This window comes from Macaca thibetana, chromosome 8 (genome assembly GCF_024542745.1).
Source record: "Macaca thibetana thibetana isolate TM-01 chromosome 8, ASM2454274v1, whole genome shotgun sequence".
NCBI lineage: Eukaryota > Metazoa > Chordata > Mammalia > Primates > Cercopithecidae > Macaca > Macaca thibetana.
The window spans coordinates 1,603,480-1,622,345 of record NC_065585.1 but is presented as its reverse complement, the minus strand read 5'-3'; the positions used below and the strand labels follow the sequence as shown (position 1 = coordinate 1,622,345).

General features: G+C 55.4%; 1 protein-coding gene across 2 annotated transcripts in view; it reads right to left on the bottom strand.

Moving 5' to 3' along the window:
* ZC3H3 (zinc finger CCCH-type containing 3) overlaps positions 1-8,729 on the bottom strand; it is a 106,382-nt gene extending 97,653 nt beyond the window's left edge. The window contains exons 1-3 of one of the 2 annotated variants that reach the window (XM_050801005.1): positions 8,574-8,729; positions 4,818-6,135; positions 3,072-3,268 (exon numbers count right to left, since the gene is read on the bottom strand). In XM_050801005.1, the coding sequence (XP_050656962.1) occupies positions 3,072-3,268; positions 4,818-6,135; positions 8,574-8,661 (1,603 nt within the window). In that variant the 5' untranslated portion in view covers positions 8,662-8,729. The remainder of the gene's footprint in view (positions 1-3,071; positions 3,269-4,817; positions 6,136-8,573) is intronic. The other variant, XM_050801007.1, reaches the window with a different exon arrangement.
* Between the last annotated feature and the right edge of the window lie 10,137 nt (positions 8,730-18,866).

The following is an 18,866-nucleotide window of genomic DNA, read 5'->3' as shown; positions in this document are numbered from 1 at the left end:
CCACAGCCTCCTCGTGCTCCAGAACGCAGCAAGCTCATTCCCACCTCCATCTCAGCCTACAGAGCTGAGCCCTATTCGCTCCTCTCTGCTCAGGTCACCTCCTCAGAGAAGCCCTCCCACTCGCCGACCACCTCTCTGCAGCTGGTCCTGTGCTATCCCCCTGCCTGTTCCTCAGAAGGCATTTTCCACCCAGAAGCACCTTTCTGGCTGATGTACAAGCACTCCGGGGGCTGCCTGTCTCCACCACTGGAAGGCGGCTCCAGCCTCATCATCTCTTCACCTTCACTGCAGTACCCCAGGAGCCAGCAGGCTGCCAGGCACAGTGACTCAACGGTGCTTGCCAGATGGGCCAATGGTGGGTAAGTCAGGGGGACACCTTCCCCACCCCCACCCCTTCCTCACACAGGACCCTCTCCTCTCACTCCATGCAGTTGTCACACTGGTCTTTTTTTTTTTTTTTTTTTTGAGACAAAATGTCACTCTGTCACCCAGGCTGAAGATCTCCGCTCACTGCAACCTCTGCCTCCTGGGTTCAAGTGATTCTCCTGCCTCAGCCTCCCAAGTAGCTGGGATTAAGGCGCTTGCCACTACGCCCGGCTAATTTTTGTATTTTTAGTAGAGATGGGTTTTGCCATGTTGCCAAGGCTGGTCCTGAACTGCTGACCTCAGGTGATCTGCCCACCTCAGCCTCCCAATGTGCTGGGATTACAGGTGTGAGCCACCACACCCAGCTTCACACTGGTCTTTATGAGTTTGGCTGGGCACAGTGGCTCACACCTGTAATCCCAGCACTTTAAGAGACTAAGGCAGGAGGATCCCGTGAGCCCAGGAGTTCAAGACCAGCCTAGGCAACAAAGCAAGATCCTGTCCCTACAAAAAAAGTAAAAATTAGCTAGGCGTAGTGACCGGTACCTGCGGTCCCAGCTATTCAGCAGGGTCACTTGAGCCCAGGAGGTTGAGGCTGCAGTGAGCCGTGACTGCACCACCGTACTCCAGCCTGGGAGGCAAGCAGGGCCCTGTTTCTAAAAACATTATTAAAAAAAAAAAAAAAAAAAGATGAGATCAATTACACCCTTCCCCCTAGTGAGGCAGGACCGCAGCAGCCCCACAGCCGTGCACTCCTCAATGGTCAGCCGGTGAAGCTGGTGGCCTCCCAAGCCCACACTCCTTCCGACAGGAGTCCGGGGGTGCCGAGCAAGGCCCCATCAGCCGGAAGCAGCCTCCCCCATCCCCTGCCTATGCCCCACTCTACTAGAGGCCCGAAGAGGGAGCAGGCCAGGTGAGCAGGGCTGACCCTGCACCGAGTGGGGAGCCTCTCACCCCAACCACCATGCCATCTGCAAGCCTCGGCCTCCTAGGGCTCAGCAGCCCCTCCTGGCCTCCCAGAGCTGGACGCCTCCTCAACCCCTCCTCCCCAGGTGACCAGGGGACACTGCCAACTGTCCAAGCCAACCCTACTATCCACTCCCAGACAAGCCCACGACCTAACCCCCATCCGGCCACCTCACTGTGGCCACCAGGGACCACATGGGTCTCTGCTTGCTCCCTGTCACCAGGATGAAATCCACGTGTTCTGGCATGCAGCAGGTGTCTGCTAATAGGGGACAGCCGACCAGCGCCCCCAGCCTCACTTTCGCCTGCCCCCCCTTCCCCGTGCTGCAACACCCGGCTGCATCGCCCCATTCAGTCCTCCATCTGGAACCACACGCCCTGCCCTCCCGTGGCAGCCCCCACATGACTCTTGGCTCTGCCCAGGCCCAGCTCCTTCCACAGTCTTCTGAAGCCTCCCTAGATGATAGTATGCTTGAATGGGTTTCTTTTTTTTTTTAGAGAGAGTCTTGTTCTGTTGCCCAGGCTGCAGGCTGGAGTGCAGTGGCGTGATCTCAGCTCACTGCAACCTCCCAGGCTTGAGCAATTCTCCTGCCTCAGCCTCTCGAGTAGCTGGAATTACAGGCATGTGCCGCCATGCCCAGCTAATTTTTGTATTTTTGGTAGAGACGGGGTTTTGCCATGTTGGCCAGGCTGGTCTCAAACTCCTGGCCTCAAGTGATCCTCCCACCTTGGCCTCCCAAGGAGCTGGGATTACAGGCGTGAGCAACCACGCCAGCCTTGGCTAGATTTCTGAGCACCAGTCCCCAGTCGGAGTGCCCAGGTCCAAGCCTGCTCAATCCCCAACACCCCACCTTCTCCAGATGTCACAGACACGAGCTCAGGAAGCCATTGCCCTAACGCGCCCAGGGGAGCCACAGAGTCGCACGGGACCAGGTGCACACGGACAAACGTGGCTCCACGCTGACCCTTACAGTGTCTGGGGGGTGCCACACCCAAGGGCTAGACTCTCACCACATACCCCCAACCACGTGCCCGCCTGGAGGCTGCTCCCCCAGTGTGTCGGCACCATCACCGCAGTGGGGGTCAACCTCAAAGGCGCTACACCCCACAATCTCCAGGCCGGGGCCTTCCCCGGCCGCGACAGGGGCTCAGACCACTTCTCTGCAGGCCGGGACCTTCCCCGGCCACCACAGGGGCCCTCAGGAGCTCAGACCACTTCTCTCCAGGCAGGACCGGGTGCACTCAGAGTGGTACGGCGGGAGACCAGACCAATTCTTTCAGGCCGCTCAAAACACTCGCACAGCACCATGTGACACTCAGAAAGGGCAGGGCAGGCAGACCTGCAGCCCCAGCCAGCTGAGCACAGAAGGGCCCTGGAGGAGGCAGAGGCCTGGGGGTGCCCAGCACAGCACAAGTGAGGGCTTCACCCCTGCCTAAGGGCTCAGCAGCTGCCGCCCCTCCTCCCTCAGGAGGGACGTAGCTGGGTCCATACCAAGAGACACACAGAAGAGGCCACAGCGCCTGCCTAGCAGCACATCCCACACCCAGACTGCAGGGCGCAGCACCCGGGCCCTCTCCTCTACCCGCCAGCCCACCACCACCGTCTGCCAGGCAGTGCCCGCGCAGTCAGGGCCTCTAACAGCATAAGGCAGGGAAGGTGCCCATGGCTCCTAACAGGCCAGCAGATCCAGTGCAGGCATGCCCAGCCCCAGTACCCAGCGCCCCTGCTCCCAACATACCTTCCTTGGTGGTGAGGTGGGCCCGGCTCGGAGGCAGGCGGCACAGTCGGTGCGTGGTGACCTGTACCAGGCCCTTGTTGGGGGTCTTCTTCAGGACAGGGCTGCTCTTCCCCCGGAGGGCCTGTCTCCGCCGGAGGCTGAGGTGGCTCTTGGCGGTGGTGGCAGGTGCGGGGCTGCCTTTCTTGTCTCCAGGAAGGCTGTGGAGACAAAATACAGGCAGCTCTCAACAAGCCCTGGGGGTTCTGCCCACCTACCCTTCCTCACCAGGACCCGAGGAGCATGGGAGCAGCTCCTGAAGGCCAGGACCCGGCCACATCGGGTCCTTTCCGGACCCTGCCTCCCTCAACCCATGGCAGCTCTGCCCACCCTCCACAGCCAGGCTGAGGCGGCAGGCTTGGATCCACAATCCCAGACGACCCCAGAACTAGGGCAGGCTACCATGCTTCCAGGGAGAACAGACGGGCCTCAGCACTCTGTCCCCACACATATGTCCACCCCTTCCCCATCTACCCAGGCCAGAGGAGTCCCTGCATGGGGCAAAGGGAAGGGCCAACATCCCTGAGGAGAGCGGCCACCAGCCCCACGTGGCTTTCCGAGCCCCTCAGTAAGGGGGCAGCTTCTCCGCACTCCCTCTCCACACTTCCTGGACAGAGGGAGCTGCCAGCATGGTTTAGAGCAGAGCTGCCACCGAGAAACAGCCAGGAGTGGGAGCCAGGTGCCCATGTGCCTCAAGACAGCACCTGTCTCGGGGAGCAGGGCCAGAGAGAATGAGCTACACGAGCCAGCGACCTAGACCAGACAGCAGGGGTGTGCAGCAAGGAGGTGCCTTCCAAGACAGTGCGCGCCACTGTGTCTGATGACGAAGGCAGGACCTCCACCCTCTGCCCAGCAGGTGCAGCTGCCACCTTAGCTGCCAACCTGATGGAGTCCCTGAGCCCAGACCAAGCACTGCGCCATGACACCATCTCTCAGTCTCATCACAAGTCCGCAAAGGTGGAGGCCGGGAGAGAAGTGTGCCAAGCAAGTGAGTGACTCTGCCTGGCTGCTTAGCCAAGGGGGCCGGGACCTAACACCAATCTGGTCGCCCTGGGACCAGAGGCCAACCGCAGCCTCAGCACTCCGCGAGGCAGGCCACAGAGCCCAAAGCCAGGAACGCCCAAGGAGGCTCCCGCCTACCAGCAGCTCCTGGTCCCCGCCCATCAGCCCAGCAGGAGCAGTCCTCAGCCTGGGGGCCAGCAAAGGCCAGGTCTCAAGCCCTAGCCCTAGACACAGGGCAGAAAGGAAACACCAGACACCCCTGGCAGGGCCCAGAGCCCTGGTCCACCTCCCAGCACAGAAATGTGGCTGGCAGCTCCAGGCCAGGGGCAGACACCTGCTCTCACTGTCTCACCATCCCCCTGGGGACACATGGACCCTGGGCTGGTCCCTGGGAGCTACTCCCCCTGCGCCTGGCCTGGCCCAAAGCCTTCCCTCTGTGAACCCTGTGCAACTGGAATGGAAGCTGCTGTCTCTCACCAGCGGGAGAAAGCATGGGCTTGCCAGCAGCATGAGGGATGGGAAACCTGCCCCCTCACTCTGTGCCCCAGGCTAGCCCAAACCACCACAGCAGCACTTCCTGCCTCATTTCTTGCTGGAAACGTGAACCCAACTGCAGGCAAAGCTCCGAGCTCAGAAGATCCATCGGGGTGCCAAACAAACCCTCCTCACAGCCCCTCACACTCCACCGCAGCCAGCCGAGATGCCCACCTTGTACTGCCCCGCCTCCGGATGATCTTGGTGCGGCTCTTCACTTTGTAAGCCGAAAGTGGGGTCTCCCCAGAGACGGGCTTCAAGCCACTGAGTCCTACGGCTGGCCTGTCCCCTGGCGGGGACCTAGACAGGACTGGGGAGAGCTGGGAGGCATGGTCCTTGCTGCCGGCCTCTGACTGCCAACGGAAGGAGGAAGAGGAGGAGGCAGAGGGGCTGGAGGCCTTCCACTTGTACTTGCTGGGGGCAGACCCTGGCTTGGAGGACGTGGCTGGCTTCCTGGGCTTGGGCTCTGGGTCAGCTATGAGCTGCGGCTTCTCCACCTTGTTTGCCGTGCCAGCAGGGACCTTGCACACATTCTCTGCAGCCACTCTGGGACTGAGGGCCCTCCGAGCAGCCCGGGGACTCTTCGCGGAGGCAGCCACCCATTTGTAGTTGTTTTTCCGGAACTTGTTAGTTCGACAGGTCACAACCAGCGAGGCCTCCCGGGCCTGCCTGGGTCCTGAGGCCAGTCTGGCTGGGCCCACCACTGAGCCTGACGGAACTGGCTGATCTGCGTGGCCAGCATCTACTCTCCTGTCCCCAAGGAGCTGTGGAGCACAGCTGGCCACGGAATGAGAACCCAGCTTCCGGCCGGGGGCCACACCAGTGCGTGGGGGCAGAGCGGAGGATGGGAAGCTCGCCTTGATGGCAATCACGCTCTCGCTGACTGTCCGGCGGGGCTCCCGGGGGCTGTCGCCCACACTGCCCACTGATTTCACCACCCTGGGCTTACCGGCCTCCTTCTGGCAGACCAGAAGAGGATCTTCCACATTGCAGGTCCCCCTGATTCTTGCTGGTCTCGAGGGCTGCAGCTGTCCCCGAGGGGGCTCACCTTCACCTTCCCGGGGCCTTTGGTCACTCCAGGGGGTGTCCTCATATTCTTCCAAAGAGCCCCGCTGGGCCCCTGAAGCACTGGCAGAGCCAGACTTTGATGGTGGTTTAACTTTGATGACCACATTCTGATCTTGATTGAGCTGGACCTGTCTCCCAAGGATGTGCTGCTGCGGGACAGGAGCCTGGCCCCCCCGGGCCCCGTGCAACGGCCGCACAGCAGGGTCGGCAGGTGGGTCTGAGGGTCCCGGGGGCCGATTCACGAGGGAGTATTTCTTGCGCCACGAAGGCCCATGGTGTGAGGAGTAGCCCCTCCGGCTTGGACGAGGGTAGCGGGCACTGAAGGCCCTGCCACTGTGGTAAGTGGGTGGCTGCCACCCAGAAGCTGTTGGGGTACCAGGGGCTGGGGCATTGCCATGGAGGGTTTTGTAGTCATCAATTAGACCTGAGAAGACAGAACCACAGGCTCAGTTAGCCAGAGGGTAACCGTAACAATCATGACTACCCTGGAAGGGCATCAGCTGGCAAGATACCCCCAGATCTCATCTCACTTCTGAGCCCCTGCTGGTTTCAGGAGGCACAGCCCCCAGCACCTGGGACTCACTGACAACTCAGTCCGCGTCACCTGGGCCTGTCACTTCTATGAGCCTTTTCTCCAACAGCTCCACTTCAATCCTACTTCCACCTGCTTAACACAAAAATGAACCATGTGGTACAACCCTTATTTGCTGGTCTACTGAGTCCACAGTCCTTTGATGAGAAGTATCACTCAGTCTGAAGAGAATCGCAACGATCCCCTCTGCACTGTTTGAATCAGAGGGGACAAGTCGGCCGCGCAGGCCCTCTGGCTTGCCTACAGATGGAAAGGAGTCACTCCACTAAGGGTAACAGAACTGACACTCCTGAGGACGCCATGCCTGACAACAGGAAAAAAGAATACTAGGAGCAGAGACCATTGCCCTGCCAGACGTCACAGTCTTCCCTGCAGAAGAGGAGAGAGCAATGGGCTAGAGTCCTACTGCAGTAAACTGACACAATCACAGGACTTTCCAAATAAGTCCCTGGATAGCTATCCCGGTGCAGGAGGGCCAGGAACACAAGCAAGGGCAGCAGCAGCCAGGAGTGCTCCGACTCAACCAGCAAACTAGCAGCAGCCAGCCTCCCAGTCATCGGCATTCCCCCACCACAGGCCCTGCCCCTGGGGACACAGAAAGCCATGTCCAGACGTGGTGACACGCCAGAGCAGGTGTGATGGGAGCCCAAGAAGTGTCCCCAAGTGGGAGGCAGTCCACCTGGCCTCTTATCCATACACACTTTCCCAATCCTTAAGTCTTCCCTTTGTGAGAGTAAAAGCAAAAAGGAGGCTGGGCGCGGTGGCTCAAGCCTGTAATCCCAGCACTTTGGGAGGCCGAGACGGGCGGATCACGAGGTCAGGAGATCGAGACCATCCTGGCGAACACGGTGAAACCCCGTCTCTACTAAAAAATACAAAAAACTAGCCAGGCGAGGTGGCGGGCGCCTGTAGTCCCAGCTACTCGGGAGGCTGAGGCAGGAGAATGGCGTAAACCCGGGAGGCGGAGCTTGCAGTGAGCCGAGATCGCGCCACTGCACTCCAGCCTGGGTGACAGAGCCAGACTCCGTCTCAAAAAAAAAAAAAAAAAAAAAAAAAAAGGAGTTTTAATTTTTGTTAGTTTTTTTTTGTTTGGTTGGTTTTGGCTTTTTATTTGAGATGTTATTTGGCTTTTTTTATTTATTTTATTTGGCTTATCTCTGTTGCCCAGGCTGGAGTGCAGTGGCCCAATCACAGCTCACTGCAGCCGGGACCTCCTGGGCACAAGCGAACCTTCCACCTCTGAGTAGCTGGGACTACAGGCGCAAGCCACCACGCCCATTTCATTTTTAAAATTTTTCTGTAGAGACGGGGTCTCGTCATGTTGCCCAGGATGGTCTCAAACTCCCGGGCTCAAGCCATCCTCCTGCCATGGCCTCCCAAAGTGCTGGGATTACAGGCGTGGGCCATTGCGTTCGTACATGGATTTTTTTTTTTTAAGTTTAGAAACACCAATTTGGGTTTTTTAATGTTTAAGTGTGGAAGCTGAAGCCTGTTGAGTCTGCGCCTGAAATGCAAGGGAAGTGTGACTGTTTGGAGAAAAGGGGCATCAAAACTGGGCGTCGAGGCTGGGAGCGGTGGCTCATGCCTGTAATCCCAGCAGTTTGGGAAGCCCAGGTGGGTGGATTACCTGAGGTCGCGAGTTAGAGACCAACCTGGCCAACATGGTGAAACCCCGTCTCTACTCAAAATACAAAAATCAGCCGGGCGTTGTGGCGCATATCTGTAATCCCACCGACTCGGGAGGCTGAGGCAGGAGAATCGCTTGAACCCGGGATGCGGCGGTTGCAGCGAGCCGAGATAGCGTCACTGCACCCCGGCCTGGGTAACAGCAACACTCTGTCTCAAAAAAACAAAACAAACAAACAAACAAAAAAAAATGGGCGTCAAGAAAAGAACCCGCGTGCGCCCGGAGCCTGCTCTGCCGAAATGACCCATGAACCAGTCCCAGTCCCGCAGTGGGGCGCGGGGAGCGAGGGTGGGCGCCGAGGTGGGGAGGGCCGCCGCCTCCCGCGGGTTACTAAGCGATGGCCCTGCCTCCACCCTCTGCAGCCCCCGCAGGGCCGGCACCGCTCCCTCCACAAAGCTGGAGCCGGGGACTGACCCGGGCCCTGAGCCGGCCCACAAGTGCTGGCGGACCCTACCGTTCCCCACACCAGCCGCCACCAGGAACACGCGGGCGGTGAGCGACCCCTTCGACGAGGCGGACAGAGACCGGCCGCGAGGTGAGGGGGAAAGAAGGGGACTCGCGTCCTGGCCCCGGCCGGACCTACCCTGCAGGAGACGGATCTGCCGCCGTAATATCTCCTTTTCCTCCATCTCCCAAGTCCGCGACGCCCGGCCAAGCCCCCGCGACGTCATCGCTACGCGACCTTTTTGCCGCTGGCGGGGGAGAGCGGGCCGGGGCGGAGCCGCGGGGAGCAGGCCCGGATGTCTGCCGGCAGCAGACGACCCGCCGTCCCCCTGGCAACGGCAGCGAAGAGGCGGAGCCGCGCACGCGCAGAGCGAGGCGGGGACGTCACTAGTGAGCGTCGGGAAGTAGCCTGGTTGCAGCTGGGAAGGGGCGGTTCGGGTGCTGGGAGGCCGCGCGGCCCAGCTTGTGCAGTCCGGGATCGGGTCCCCTTGGGAGACTGGGCGAGGGGCGAGACCTGGGGCCCTCCCAGCCCATACCGCAGTTCCTTCCCACAGTCCCTGCGTTTCATTTCGCCCCAGTTGAGAGTTGGAGGTCTACGGGGGGACCCCATGGGAGAAGGGCCAGTTAACAGTTACTCTTGACCCACGAGGGTCTGTGAAACCTCTTACTGTGGCCAGAGGAGAAGACATCGGAGAGCAAGTTTCCCTGGATAGACATGTTGAACCTCTGAAAACATGAAAGTTTTTTTTTTTTTTTTTTTTTTTTTTTTTGAGACAGAGTCTCGCTCTGTTGCCCAGGCTGGAGTGCAGTGGCGTGAACTAGGCTCACTGCAAGCTCCGCCTCCCGGGTTCACGCCATTCTCCTGCCTCAGCCTCCCGAGTAGCTGGGACTACAGGCGCCCACCACCTCGCCCGGCTAGTTTTTTTGTATTTTTTAGTAGAGACGGGGTTTCACCGTGTCAGCCAGGATGGTCTCGATCTCCTGACCTCGTGATCCGCCCATCTCGGCCTCCCAAAGTGCTGGGATTACAGGCTTGAGCCACCGCGCCCGGCAACATGAAAGTTTTTGGTTCGTCAGTGGAAACACGTACAAGTGCGCAGTTGGTGGGAATGTAAATGGCGCAGCACCGCAGAAGACTATGGAGATTCCACAAAAGGTTAAAAGTAGAACTACCGGATATGAGGGCGATCTGGCTGCGACACCTGTCATCCCACTGATTGCCAGGGTTGATTCGGCTGATCTGGTTGGCTAGGTCAGTGTCCCCTTCCTTCCTCACTGTTTCATGTGCGTCCCTCCCAAAGCTGCGGCTCAATCGAAGGGGACGACTGTACCCAAGAGAGGAGTTGGGCTCCCCTGCTAGAACCTCCAAACAAGCTCTCAAGGTCCATTTGTAGGAGAATGTAGGGTAGTCAAGCTTCCAAGATTCCAGACACATCCAAATGAGGCGCTGCATGTGGCAATCTGCCTTTCTAGGAGAAAACAAAAACGGAACTACCGTATGATCCAGCAACCCTACTTCTGCCTATATTCCCAAAAGAATGTAAATCAGAGACTCAAACATATTTGTGCCCCCATGTTCACTGCAGCATTTTTCACAATAGCCAAAAGACAGAAACAACCCAAGTGTCCATGGGTGGATGGAATGATAAACAAAATGTGGTCCATACAAACAATGAAATATTTTTCAGCCTTAAAAAGGAAGGAAATTCGGCCGGGTGCGGTGGCTCAGGCCTGTAATCCTAGCACTTTGGGAGGCTGAGGCGGGCGGATCACGAGGTCAGGAGTTGGAGACCAGTGTGGTCAACATGGTGAAACCGCGTCTCTGCTAAAAATACAAAAAATTAGCCGGGGATGGTGGTGCGCACCTGTAGTCCCAGCTACTCAGGAGGCTGAGGCAGAAGAATCACTTGAACCCAGGAGGCGGAGGTTGCAGTGAGTCAAGATCGAGCCACTGCACTCCAACCTGGGCGACAGAGCTAGACTTTGTCTCAAAAAAGAGAAGAAAGAAAAGAAAAAAAGGAAGGAAATTCTAACACAGGATACACCATGGATAAACCTTGAAAACATTATGCTATGTAAAATAAGCCAGTCACAAAAAGACAAATCTTGTGTGATTCCACTTCCATGCAGTATCTAGAATACAGATTCCTAGAGACAGAAGGTAGATTAGAGGTTCAGTGGCTGGGATAAGGAGGAATGGAGAAGTGTTGCTTAATGGGTATAGGGTTTCTGTTTGGAGTGACGAAAAAGTTTTGAAAGTAGTGGTGATGGTTACACAAAATTGTGGTGGTAATAATGCCACTGAATTATACACGTTAAAATGGCTAGGCTGGGCCAGGCGCGGTGGCTCACACCTGTAATCCCAGCACTTTGGGAGGCCAAGGTGAGCAGATCACGAGGCCAGGAGATGGAAACCACCCTGGCTAACATGATGAAACCCTGTCTCTACTAAAAATACAAAAATTAGCCAGGCATTGTGGCAGGCACCTGTAGTCCCAGTTACTCAGGAGGCTGAGACAGGAGACTGGCGTGAACCCGGGAGGCAGAGCTTGCAGTGAGCCCAGTTCGCGCCACTGCACTCCAGCCTGGGCGACAGAGTGAGACTCTATCTCAAAAAAACAAATAAAAAAGGCTAGGCTGGGCGGGGTGGCTCAAGCCTGTAATCCCAGCACTTTGGACTTTGGGTGGCCAAGGCGTGCGGATCACGAGGTCAAGAGATCAAGACCAGCCTGGCCAACATGGCGAAACCCCGTCTCTACTAAAAATACAAAAACTAGCAGGGCGTGGTGGCAGGTGCCTGTAATCCCAGCTACTCAGGAGGCTGAGGCAGGAGAATTGCTTGAAGCCGGGAGGCGTAGGTTGCAATGAGCAATGAGCCAAGATTGTGCCACTGCACTCCAGCCTGGGAGACAAGACTCCATCTCAAAAAAAAAAAAAAAAAAAAAGGCTAAAATGACCACTTCTATGCTGTATGTATTTTACAACAATGAATAAGGAACAAGCAATGTTAAAGTTCTTCAGGACCAGGCGCAGTGGCTCACACCTGTAATCCCAGCACTTTGGGAGGCCAAGGCGGGTGGATCATGAGGTAAGGAGTTCAAGACCAGCCTGACCAACATGGTGAAACCCCCATCTACTAAAAATACAAAAAAATTAGCTGGGTGTGGTGGCACATGCCTGTAGTCCCAGCCACTCGAGAGGCTGAGACAGGAGAATCACTTGAACCTGGGAGGCGAAGGTTGCAGTGAGCCAAGATCGCGCCACTGCACTCCAGCCTGGGCAACAGAGTGAGACTCCGTCTCCAAAAAAAAAAAGAAAAAGAAAAGAAACAAAGTTCTTCAGGCTGGTTGCAGTGGCTCACACCTGTAATCCCACCACTTTGGGAGGCTGAGGTGGGTGGATCACCTGAGGTCAGGAGTTTGAGACGAGCCAGACCAACATGGTGAAACCCTTTCTCTATTAAAAATACAAAAATTAGCTGGATGCGGTGGGGGATGCCTGTAATCCCAGCTACTCAGGAGGCTGAGGCAGGAGAATCACTTGAACCCGGGAAGCTGAGGTTGCAGTGAGCCAAGATGGCACCACTGCACTCCAGCCTGGGCGACAAGAGTGAAACTCTATCTCAAAAAAATAAAAATAAAAGAAGAAATTTCTTCAGGCTGAAGAGGATAAAATATGGAGACTCAGATCTACAAGAAGAAAGAGTGTAGGAAATGAGAAGTATGTTAGAAAATGAAAATTTTTTCTCTTTGTTTTCTGTAAAACACAAGGAGCTGCAGCAAAAATAAGATATTGAGGTTTCTAACATGTGTAGACATGAAACACATGGCAACAGTGATGCAGAGGACTCCCGTGCATGGTGCCTCTGAAGAGACACCTGTGCACGTAGGTAAGGACGCAATCCATGGCCTCCACCCAGCCTGCCTCTGTCCTGCTCCTAAGGCCAGCACTAGCCAGGCTAGTGTGACTCCACCCCCCACACAGTGATGGGCCCTGTGAGGGCTTCTGCAGTGGCAGTGGCAAAGGCAGCTTGCTGGCTGGAGAGGGCTGGCTCCCCAAGCAGAAGGGCGAATGGAGGCTGGGAAGTCAAGGCAGTAGAACAGGCCGACTCAGGCCATGGGAGCCCCAGCCAGGAGTCCCACCTAGCCCAGATGGATCTAGGAGAGGCGGAATCCATGTGAAACCATCTTTGCTTCCTGCTGCCTTGCAGACTCCATCCAAGCACCACCCAGTCCTGTCTATCCTCCCTCCTCCCTCCTCTTCCTTCGCTCCCACTGCAACTCTCCCAGCTGATCATTTCGCTAGAGTCTCTGCCTCTATCCCTCCAGGCAGACTGTGAGTGGCCTGGAGACAAGCCCGTGGGTGACTCTGGAGTGACTTATGTGCCAGGACTTGGGTGACCATGAGAGGACTCTGAGAATGAATGGGATGAAATTTCCCACCAGGAGGCTTGATGAGCACTTGTGCCGTGGACTAGCCCTGTCTTGTCTCCCTTGAGACTCTTGTGACCACTACCTTGTGACAGCCAGGGGTGGCCTGCCGGACTGTGCCCAGCACATGCAGAGCATTGAGAACGAAATGTTTGCGCCCCCACATGCTAACTTCATCTGTTCAAATCCAAACTGTCAGTGTGATAGTATCAGGAAGTGGGGCCTCTAGAAGGTGGTTAGGTCATGAGAGTGGAGCCCTCGTGAATGGGACTAGTGCCCTATAAGAAGCAGATAGGACGGGCGCAGTGGCTCACACCTGTAATCCCAGCACTTTAGGAGGCCGAAGCAGATGGATCATGAGGTCAGGAGTTCGAGACTGGCCTGACCAACATGGTGAAACCCCATCTCTACTAAAAATACAAAAAAATTAGCTGGGCGTGGTGGCACACACCTGTAATCCCAGCTACTCAGGAGGCTGAGGCAGGAGAATTGCTTGAACACAGGAAGCAGAGGTTGCCGTGAGCCGAGATCACGTCATTGCACTCCAGCCTGGGCAACAGGAGCGAAACTCCATGTCAAAAAAAAAAAAAAAATTACAGAGGCTGGGCGCAGTGGCTCACACCTGTAATCCCAGCACTTTGGGAGGCCGAGGTGGGCAGATCACAAGGTCAAGGTCAGGACTTCGAGACTAGCCTGGCCAACATAGTGAAACCCTATCTCTACTAAAAATACAAAAATCAGCCAAGTATGGTGGCGCGCATCTTTAGTCCCAGCTACTCGAGAGACTGAGGCAGCAGACTCGCTTGCACCCAGGAGGCGGAGGTTGCAGTGAGCTGAGATGGCGTCACTGCACTCCAGCCTAGGTGACAGAGCAAGACTCTCTCTCAAAAAAAAAGAAAAGAAAAAAAAGCGGACAGTGTGGCTGGGCGCAGTGGCTCACGCCTGTATGTGATCTCAGCACTTTGGGAGGGCCCAAGGCAGGTGGATCACCTGAGGTCAGGAGTTCAAGACCAGCCTGGCCAACATGGTGAAACCCCATCTCTATTCAAAATACAAAAATTAGCCAGGCATAGTGGCACATGCCTGTAGTCCCAGCTATCTGGGAGACTGAGGCAAGAGAATCACTTGAATCCAGGAAGTGGAGCTTGCAGTGAGCTGAGATCGCACCATTGCATTCCAGCCTGGGTGACAGAGCAAGACTCCATCTCAAAAAAAAAAAAAAAAAAAAAAAAATTGCCGGGCATGGTGGCGGGTACCTGTAATCCCAGCTACTCGTGAGGCTGAGGCAGGAGAATCGCTTGAACCAGAGAGGCAAAGATTGTAGTGAGCCGAGATCATACCACTGTACTCCAGCCTGGGTGACAGAGCTGATCTTTATCTCAAACAAAAAGAAGCAGCCAGAGACTACCTCTCTCTTTTCTCCGCTGTTAGATATGGGTGCTAAATTTCTTTTTTTTTTTTTTTTTTTTTTTTTTTTTGAGACTGAGTCTGGCTCTGTCGCCCAGGCTGGAGTGCAGTGGCCGGATCTCAACTCACTGCAAGCTCTGCCTCCCGGGTTTACGCCATTCTCCTGCCTCAGCCTCCCGAGTAGCTGGGACCACAGGCGCCCGCCACCTCGCCCGGCTAGTTTTTTTTTTTTTTTTTTTTTTTTTTTTGAGACGGAGTCTCGCTCTGCTGCCCAGGCTGGAGTGCAGTGGCCGGATCTCAGCTCACTGCAAGCTCCGCCTCCCGGGTCCACGCCATTCTCCTGCCTCAGCCTCCCGAGTAGTTGGGACTACAGGCGCCCGCCACCTCGCCCGGCTAATTTTTTGTATTTTTAGTAGAGACGGGGTTTCACCGTGTTAGCCAGGATGGTCTCGATCCCCTGACCTCGTGATCCGCCCGTCTCGGCCTCCCAAAGTGCTGGGATTACAGGCTTGAGCCACCGCGCCCGGCCTTTTTGTATTTTTTAAAGTAGAGACGGGGTTTCACCGTGTCAGCCAGGATGGTCTCAATCTCCTGACCTCGTGATCCGCCCGTCTCGGCCTCCCAAAGTGCTGGGATTACAGGCTTGAGCCACCGCGCCCGGCCTTTTTGTATTTTTTAAAGTAGAGACGGGGTTTCACCGTGTCAGCCAGGATGGTCTCAATCTCCTGACCTCGTGATCCGCCCGTCTCGGCCTCCCAAAGTGCTGGGATTACAGGCTTGAGCCACCGCGCCCGGCCGGGTGCTAAATTTCTTTTCAAAGAATCAATATGTCAGTATGTTGAATTATTTGCCTTCTACTTTTAAACTTAACTTCCTCATAAAGCAACATTTTTCAATTACCTGCTCCACCCTGACTCATTCCGATTACCTGCTCCACCCTGACTCATTCCGATTACCTGCTCTGTCATAACCGTTTTTCCAGCCAAACCACTCACCTCGTCACTCTCTTTAAATTAGCGCATCGGAATTAGTTTAGCCTGTGTGGTCTAACCCTAGCCAACAGGGGAATGACATAGCATCAGGGGCCACATGCCTCAGGGATAAGAACCCCTTCCCCTCCCTTGTCTAGGTGTATGCTCACCATTGCTCCATCTGTAAGGGCACGCCCTTCTGTAGAAGTACCTTGCCTTGCTGAGAATTAAAAAAGAAAATTTTATATTCGAGTGCTATTTCTTTTTTTTTTTTTTTGAGACGGAGTCTCGCTCTGTGGCCCAGCCTGGAGTGCAGTGGCCGGATCTCAGCTCACTGCAAGCTCCGCCTCCTGGGTTCATGCCATTCTCCTGCCTCAGCCTCCCGAGTAGCTGGGACTACAGGCACCTGCCACCTCGCCCGGCTAGTTTTTTGTATTTTTTAGTAGAGACGGGGTTTCACCGGGTTAACCAGGATGGTCTCGATCTCCTGACCTCGTGATCTGCCCATCTCAGCCTCCCAAAGTGCTGGGATTACAGGCGTGAGCCACCGCGTTGAGTGCTATTTCTTTTGTATCACCGAAACTTTATATGTAACATCCACCATGTGATGACACAGCAAGATGACAGCTGGGCCAGGAACAGTGGCTCCTGCCTGGAATCCCAGCACTTTGGGAGATCCAGACAGGCAGATCACTTGAGCCCAGGAGTTCAAGACCAGCCTGGGTAACCTAGTGAAACCCCGTCTCTACAAAAAAATACCAAAAGTCAGCTGGGCATGGCGGTGCATGCCTGTAGTCCCAGCTACTAGTCAGGCAGAGGTGTGGGGATTGGTTGAGCTCAGGAGGTTGAGGCTGCAATGAGCTATGATCGCACCACTGCACTCCAGCCTGGGTAACCAAGCAAGATCCTGTCGCAAAAAAAGAAAGCAAGAGAGAAAGAGAAAGAAAGAAAAGAAAAGAAGACAGCTGACTGTGTGTCTGCGTGTCACAGGGCAAATCCCCAAATTGGGGCTCAGCCCGGGAGGCTACACGGGTTCTTGGCTTCACACAGGAAAGAATTTTTTTTTTTTTTGAGACAGAGTTTTGCCCTTGTTGCCCAGGCTGGAGTGCAGTGGCACAATCTTGGCTCACTGCAACCTCCGCTTCCTGGGTTCAAGTGATTCTCCTGCCTCAGCCTCCAGAGTAGCCGGGACTACAGGCGCACGCTACCACACCTGGCTAGTTTGTGTATTTTTAGTAAAGACAGGGTTTCACCATGTTGGTCAGGCTGGTTTCAAACTCCTGACCTTATTATCCACCTGCCTTGGCCTCGCAAAGTGCTGGGATTACAGGCATGAGCCACAGCACCCGGCCACAGGAAAGAATTTAAGAGCAAGCCTGTAGAGGAAAATGAAAGCAAGTTTATTAAGAAAGTAAAGGAAGGCCAGGTGAGGTGGCTCACACCTGTAATCCCAGCACTTTGGGAGGCCAAAATGGGCAGATCACAAGGTCAAGAGATCGAGACCAGCCTGGCCAACATGGTGAAACACCGTCTCTACTAAGCATACAAAAATTAGCCGGGTGTGGTGGCAGGTGCCTGTAGTCCTAGTTACTTCAGAGGCTGAGGCAGGAGAATCACTTGAACCCAGGAGGCACAGGTTGCAGTGAGCCGAGATCACGCCACTGCACTACAGCCTGGCAACAGAGTGAGACTCCGTCTCAAAAAACAGTAAAAGGAATAAATGGGTGACTATCGATAGCAGAGTAGCAGCCTGGGCTGCTTGACTGACTCTTGTTATGATTATTTCTTTTTTTTTTTTTTTTTTTGAGACGGAGTCTCGCTCTATCCCCCAGGCTGGAGTGCAGTGGCCGGATCTCAGCTCACTGCAAGCTCCGCCTCCCGGGTTTACGCCATTCTCCTGCCTCAGCCTCCCGAGTAGCTGGGACCACAGGCGCCCGCCACCTCGCCCGGCTAGTTTTTGTATTTTTTTTTTTTTTTTTTTTTTTTTTTTTTTTTTTTGAGACGGAGTCTCGCTCTGTCGCCCAGGCTGGAGTGCAGTGGCCGGATCTCAGCTCACTGCAAGCTCCGCCTCCCGGGTTCACGCCATTCTCCGGCCTCAGCCTCCCGAGTAGCTGGGACTACAGGCGCCCGCCACCTCGCCCGGCTAGTTTTTTTGTATTTCTTAATAGAGACGGGGTTTCACCGTGTTAGCCAGGATGGTTTCGATCTCCTGACCTCGTGATCCGCCCGTCTCGGCCTCCCAAAGTGCTGGGATTACAGGCTTGAGCCACCGCGCCCGGCCAGTTTTTGTATTTTTTAGTAGAGACGGGGTTTCACCGTGTCAGCCAGGATGGTCTTGATCTCCTGACCTCGTGATCCGCCTGCCTCGGCCTCCCAAAGTGCTGGGATTACAGGCTTGAGCCACCGCACCCGGCAATTATTTCTTGATTATGTGCTAAACCAGCAGTGGATTACTCATGAGTTTTCCAGGAAAGGGGTGGAGAATTCCTAGAACGGATTGTCCTCCCCCTTTCAGACCATATAGAATAACTTGCAGAAGATCCCTGGCATTTGTAAACCATCACGGTGCTGGTGGGACTTTCCTGTAGTATGCTAACGTGTTGCAAGTAGGGCACAGTGAGCTGTGAGGACGAATAGGAGTCACTACTTTCTTTTTTTTTTTTGAGGCGGAGTCTCGCTCTGTCGCCCAGGCTGGAGTGCAGTGGCGCGATCTCAGCTCACTGCAAGCTCCGCCTCCCGGGTTCCCGCCATTCTCCTGCCTCAGCCTCCCGAGTAGCTGGGACTACAGGCGCCCGCCACCTCGCCCGGCTAGTTTTTTTTTTTTTTTGTATTTTTTAGTAGAGACGGGGTTTCACCGTGTTAGCCAGGATGGTCTTGATCTCCTGACCTCGTGATCCGCCCATCTCGGCCTCCCAAAGTGCTGGGATTACAGGCTTGAGCCACCGCGCCCGGCTGAGGTCACTTTCATCACTGTCTCGGTGTTGGTGGGTTTGGGCTGGCTCCTTTCCCGCAGCCTGCTGTCTCAGTGGGTTCTTTGTGACCTGTATCTTGTGAAACAAGCTGTGCTGAATTCCCATCCCACTGAAACCAGGAAGTGGACCCTCACCAACACCCCAGCCAGGTTGGCACTTTGCTCTCAGACTTTCAGCCTTCAGAATTATGATAAATATTCACTATCTAAGGCACTGTTTTTTTTTTTTTTTTTTTGAGATGGAGTTTTGCTCTCATCATCCAGACTGGAGTGCAATGGTGTGATCTCAGCTCACTCAACCTCTGCCTCCGGTTCAAGCAATTCTCGTGCCTTAGCCTCTTGAGTAGCTGGGACTACAGGCACCTGCCACCACACCTGTCTAATTTTTGTACTTTTAGTAGAGATGGGGTTTCACCATGTTGGCCAGGCTCGTCTCGAACTCCAGACCTCAGGTGATTCACCTGCCTCGACCTCCCAAAGTGCTGGTAGTACAGGCATGAGCCACTGTGCTGGGCCATAAGCCACCGATTCTGTGGTGATTTGCATAGCAGCTCGAGCTGAGACTCCAGTTTCCTACCACTGACCCTCCTGCCAACAGTTATCTGCCCAACATGTCAGCCAGCTGACTGTCTCTTGCCAGCCAGTGAACCCAG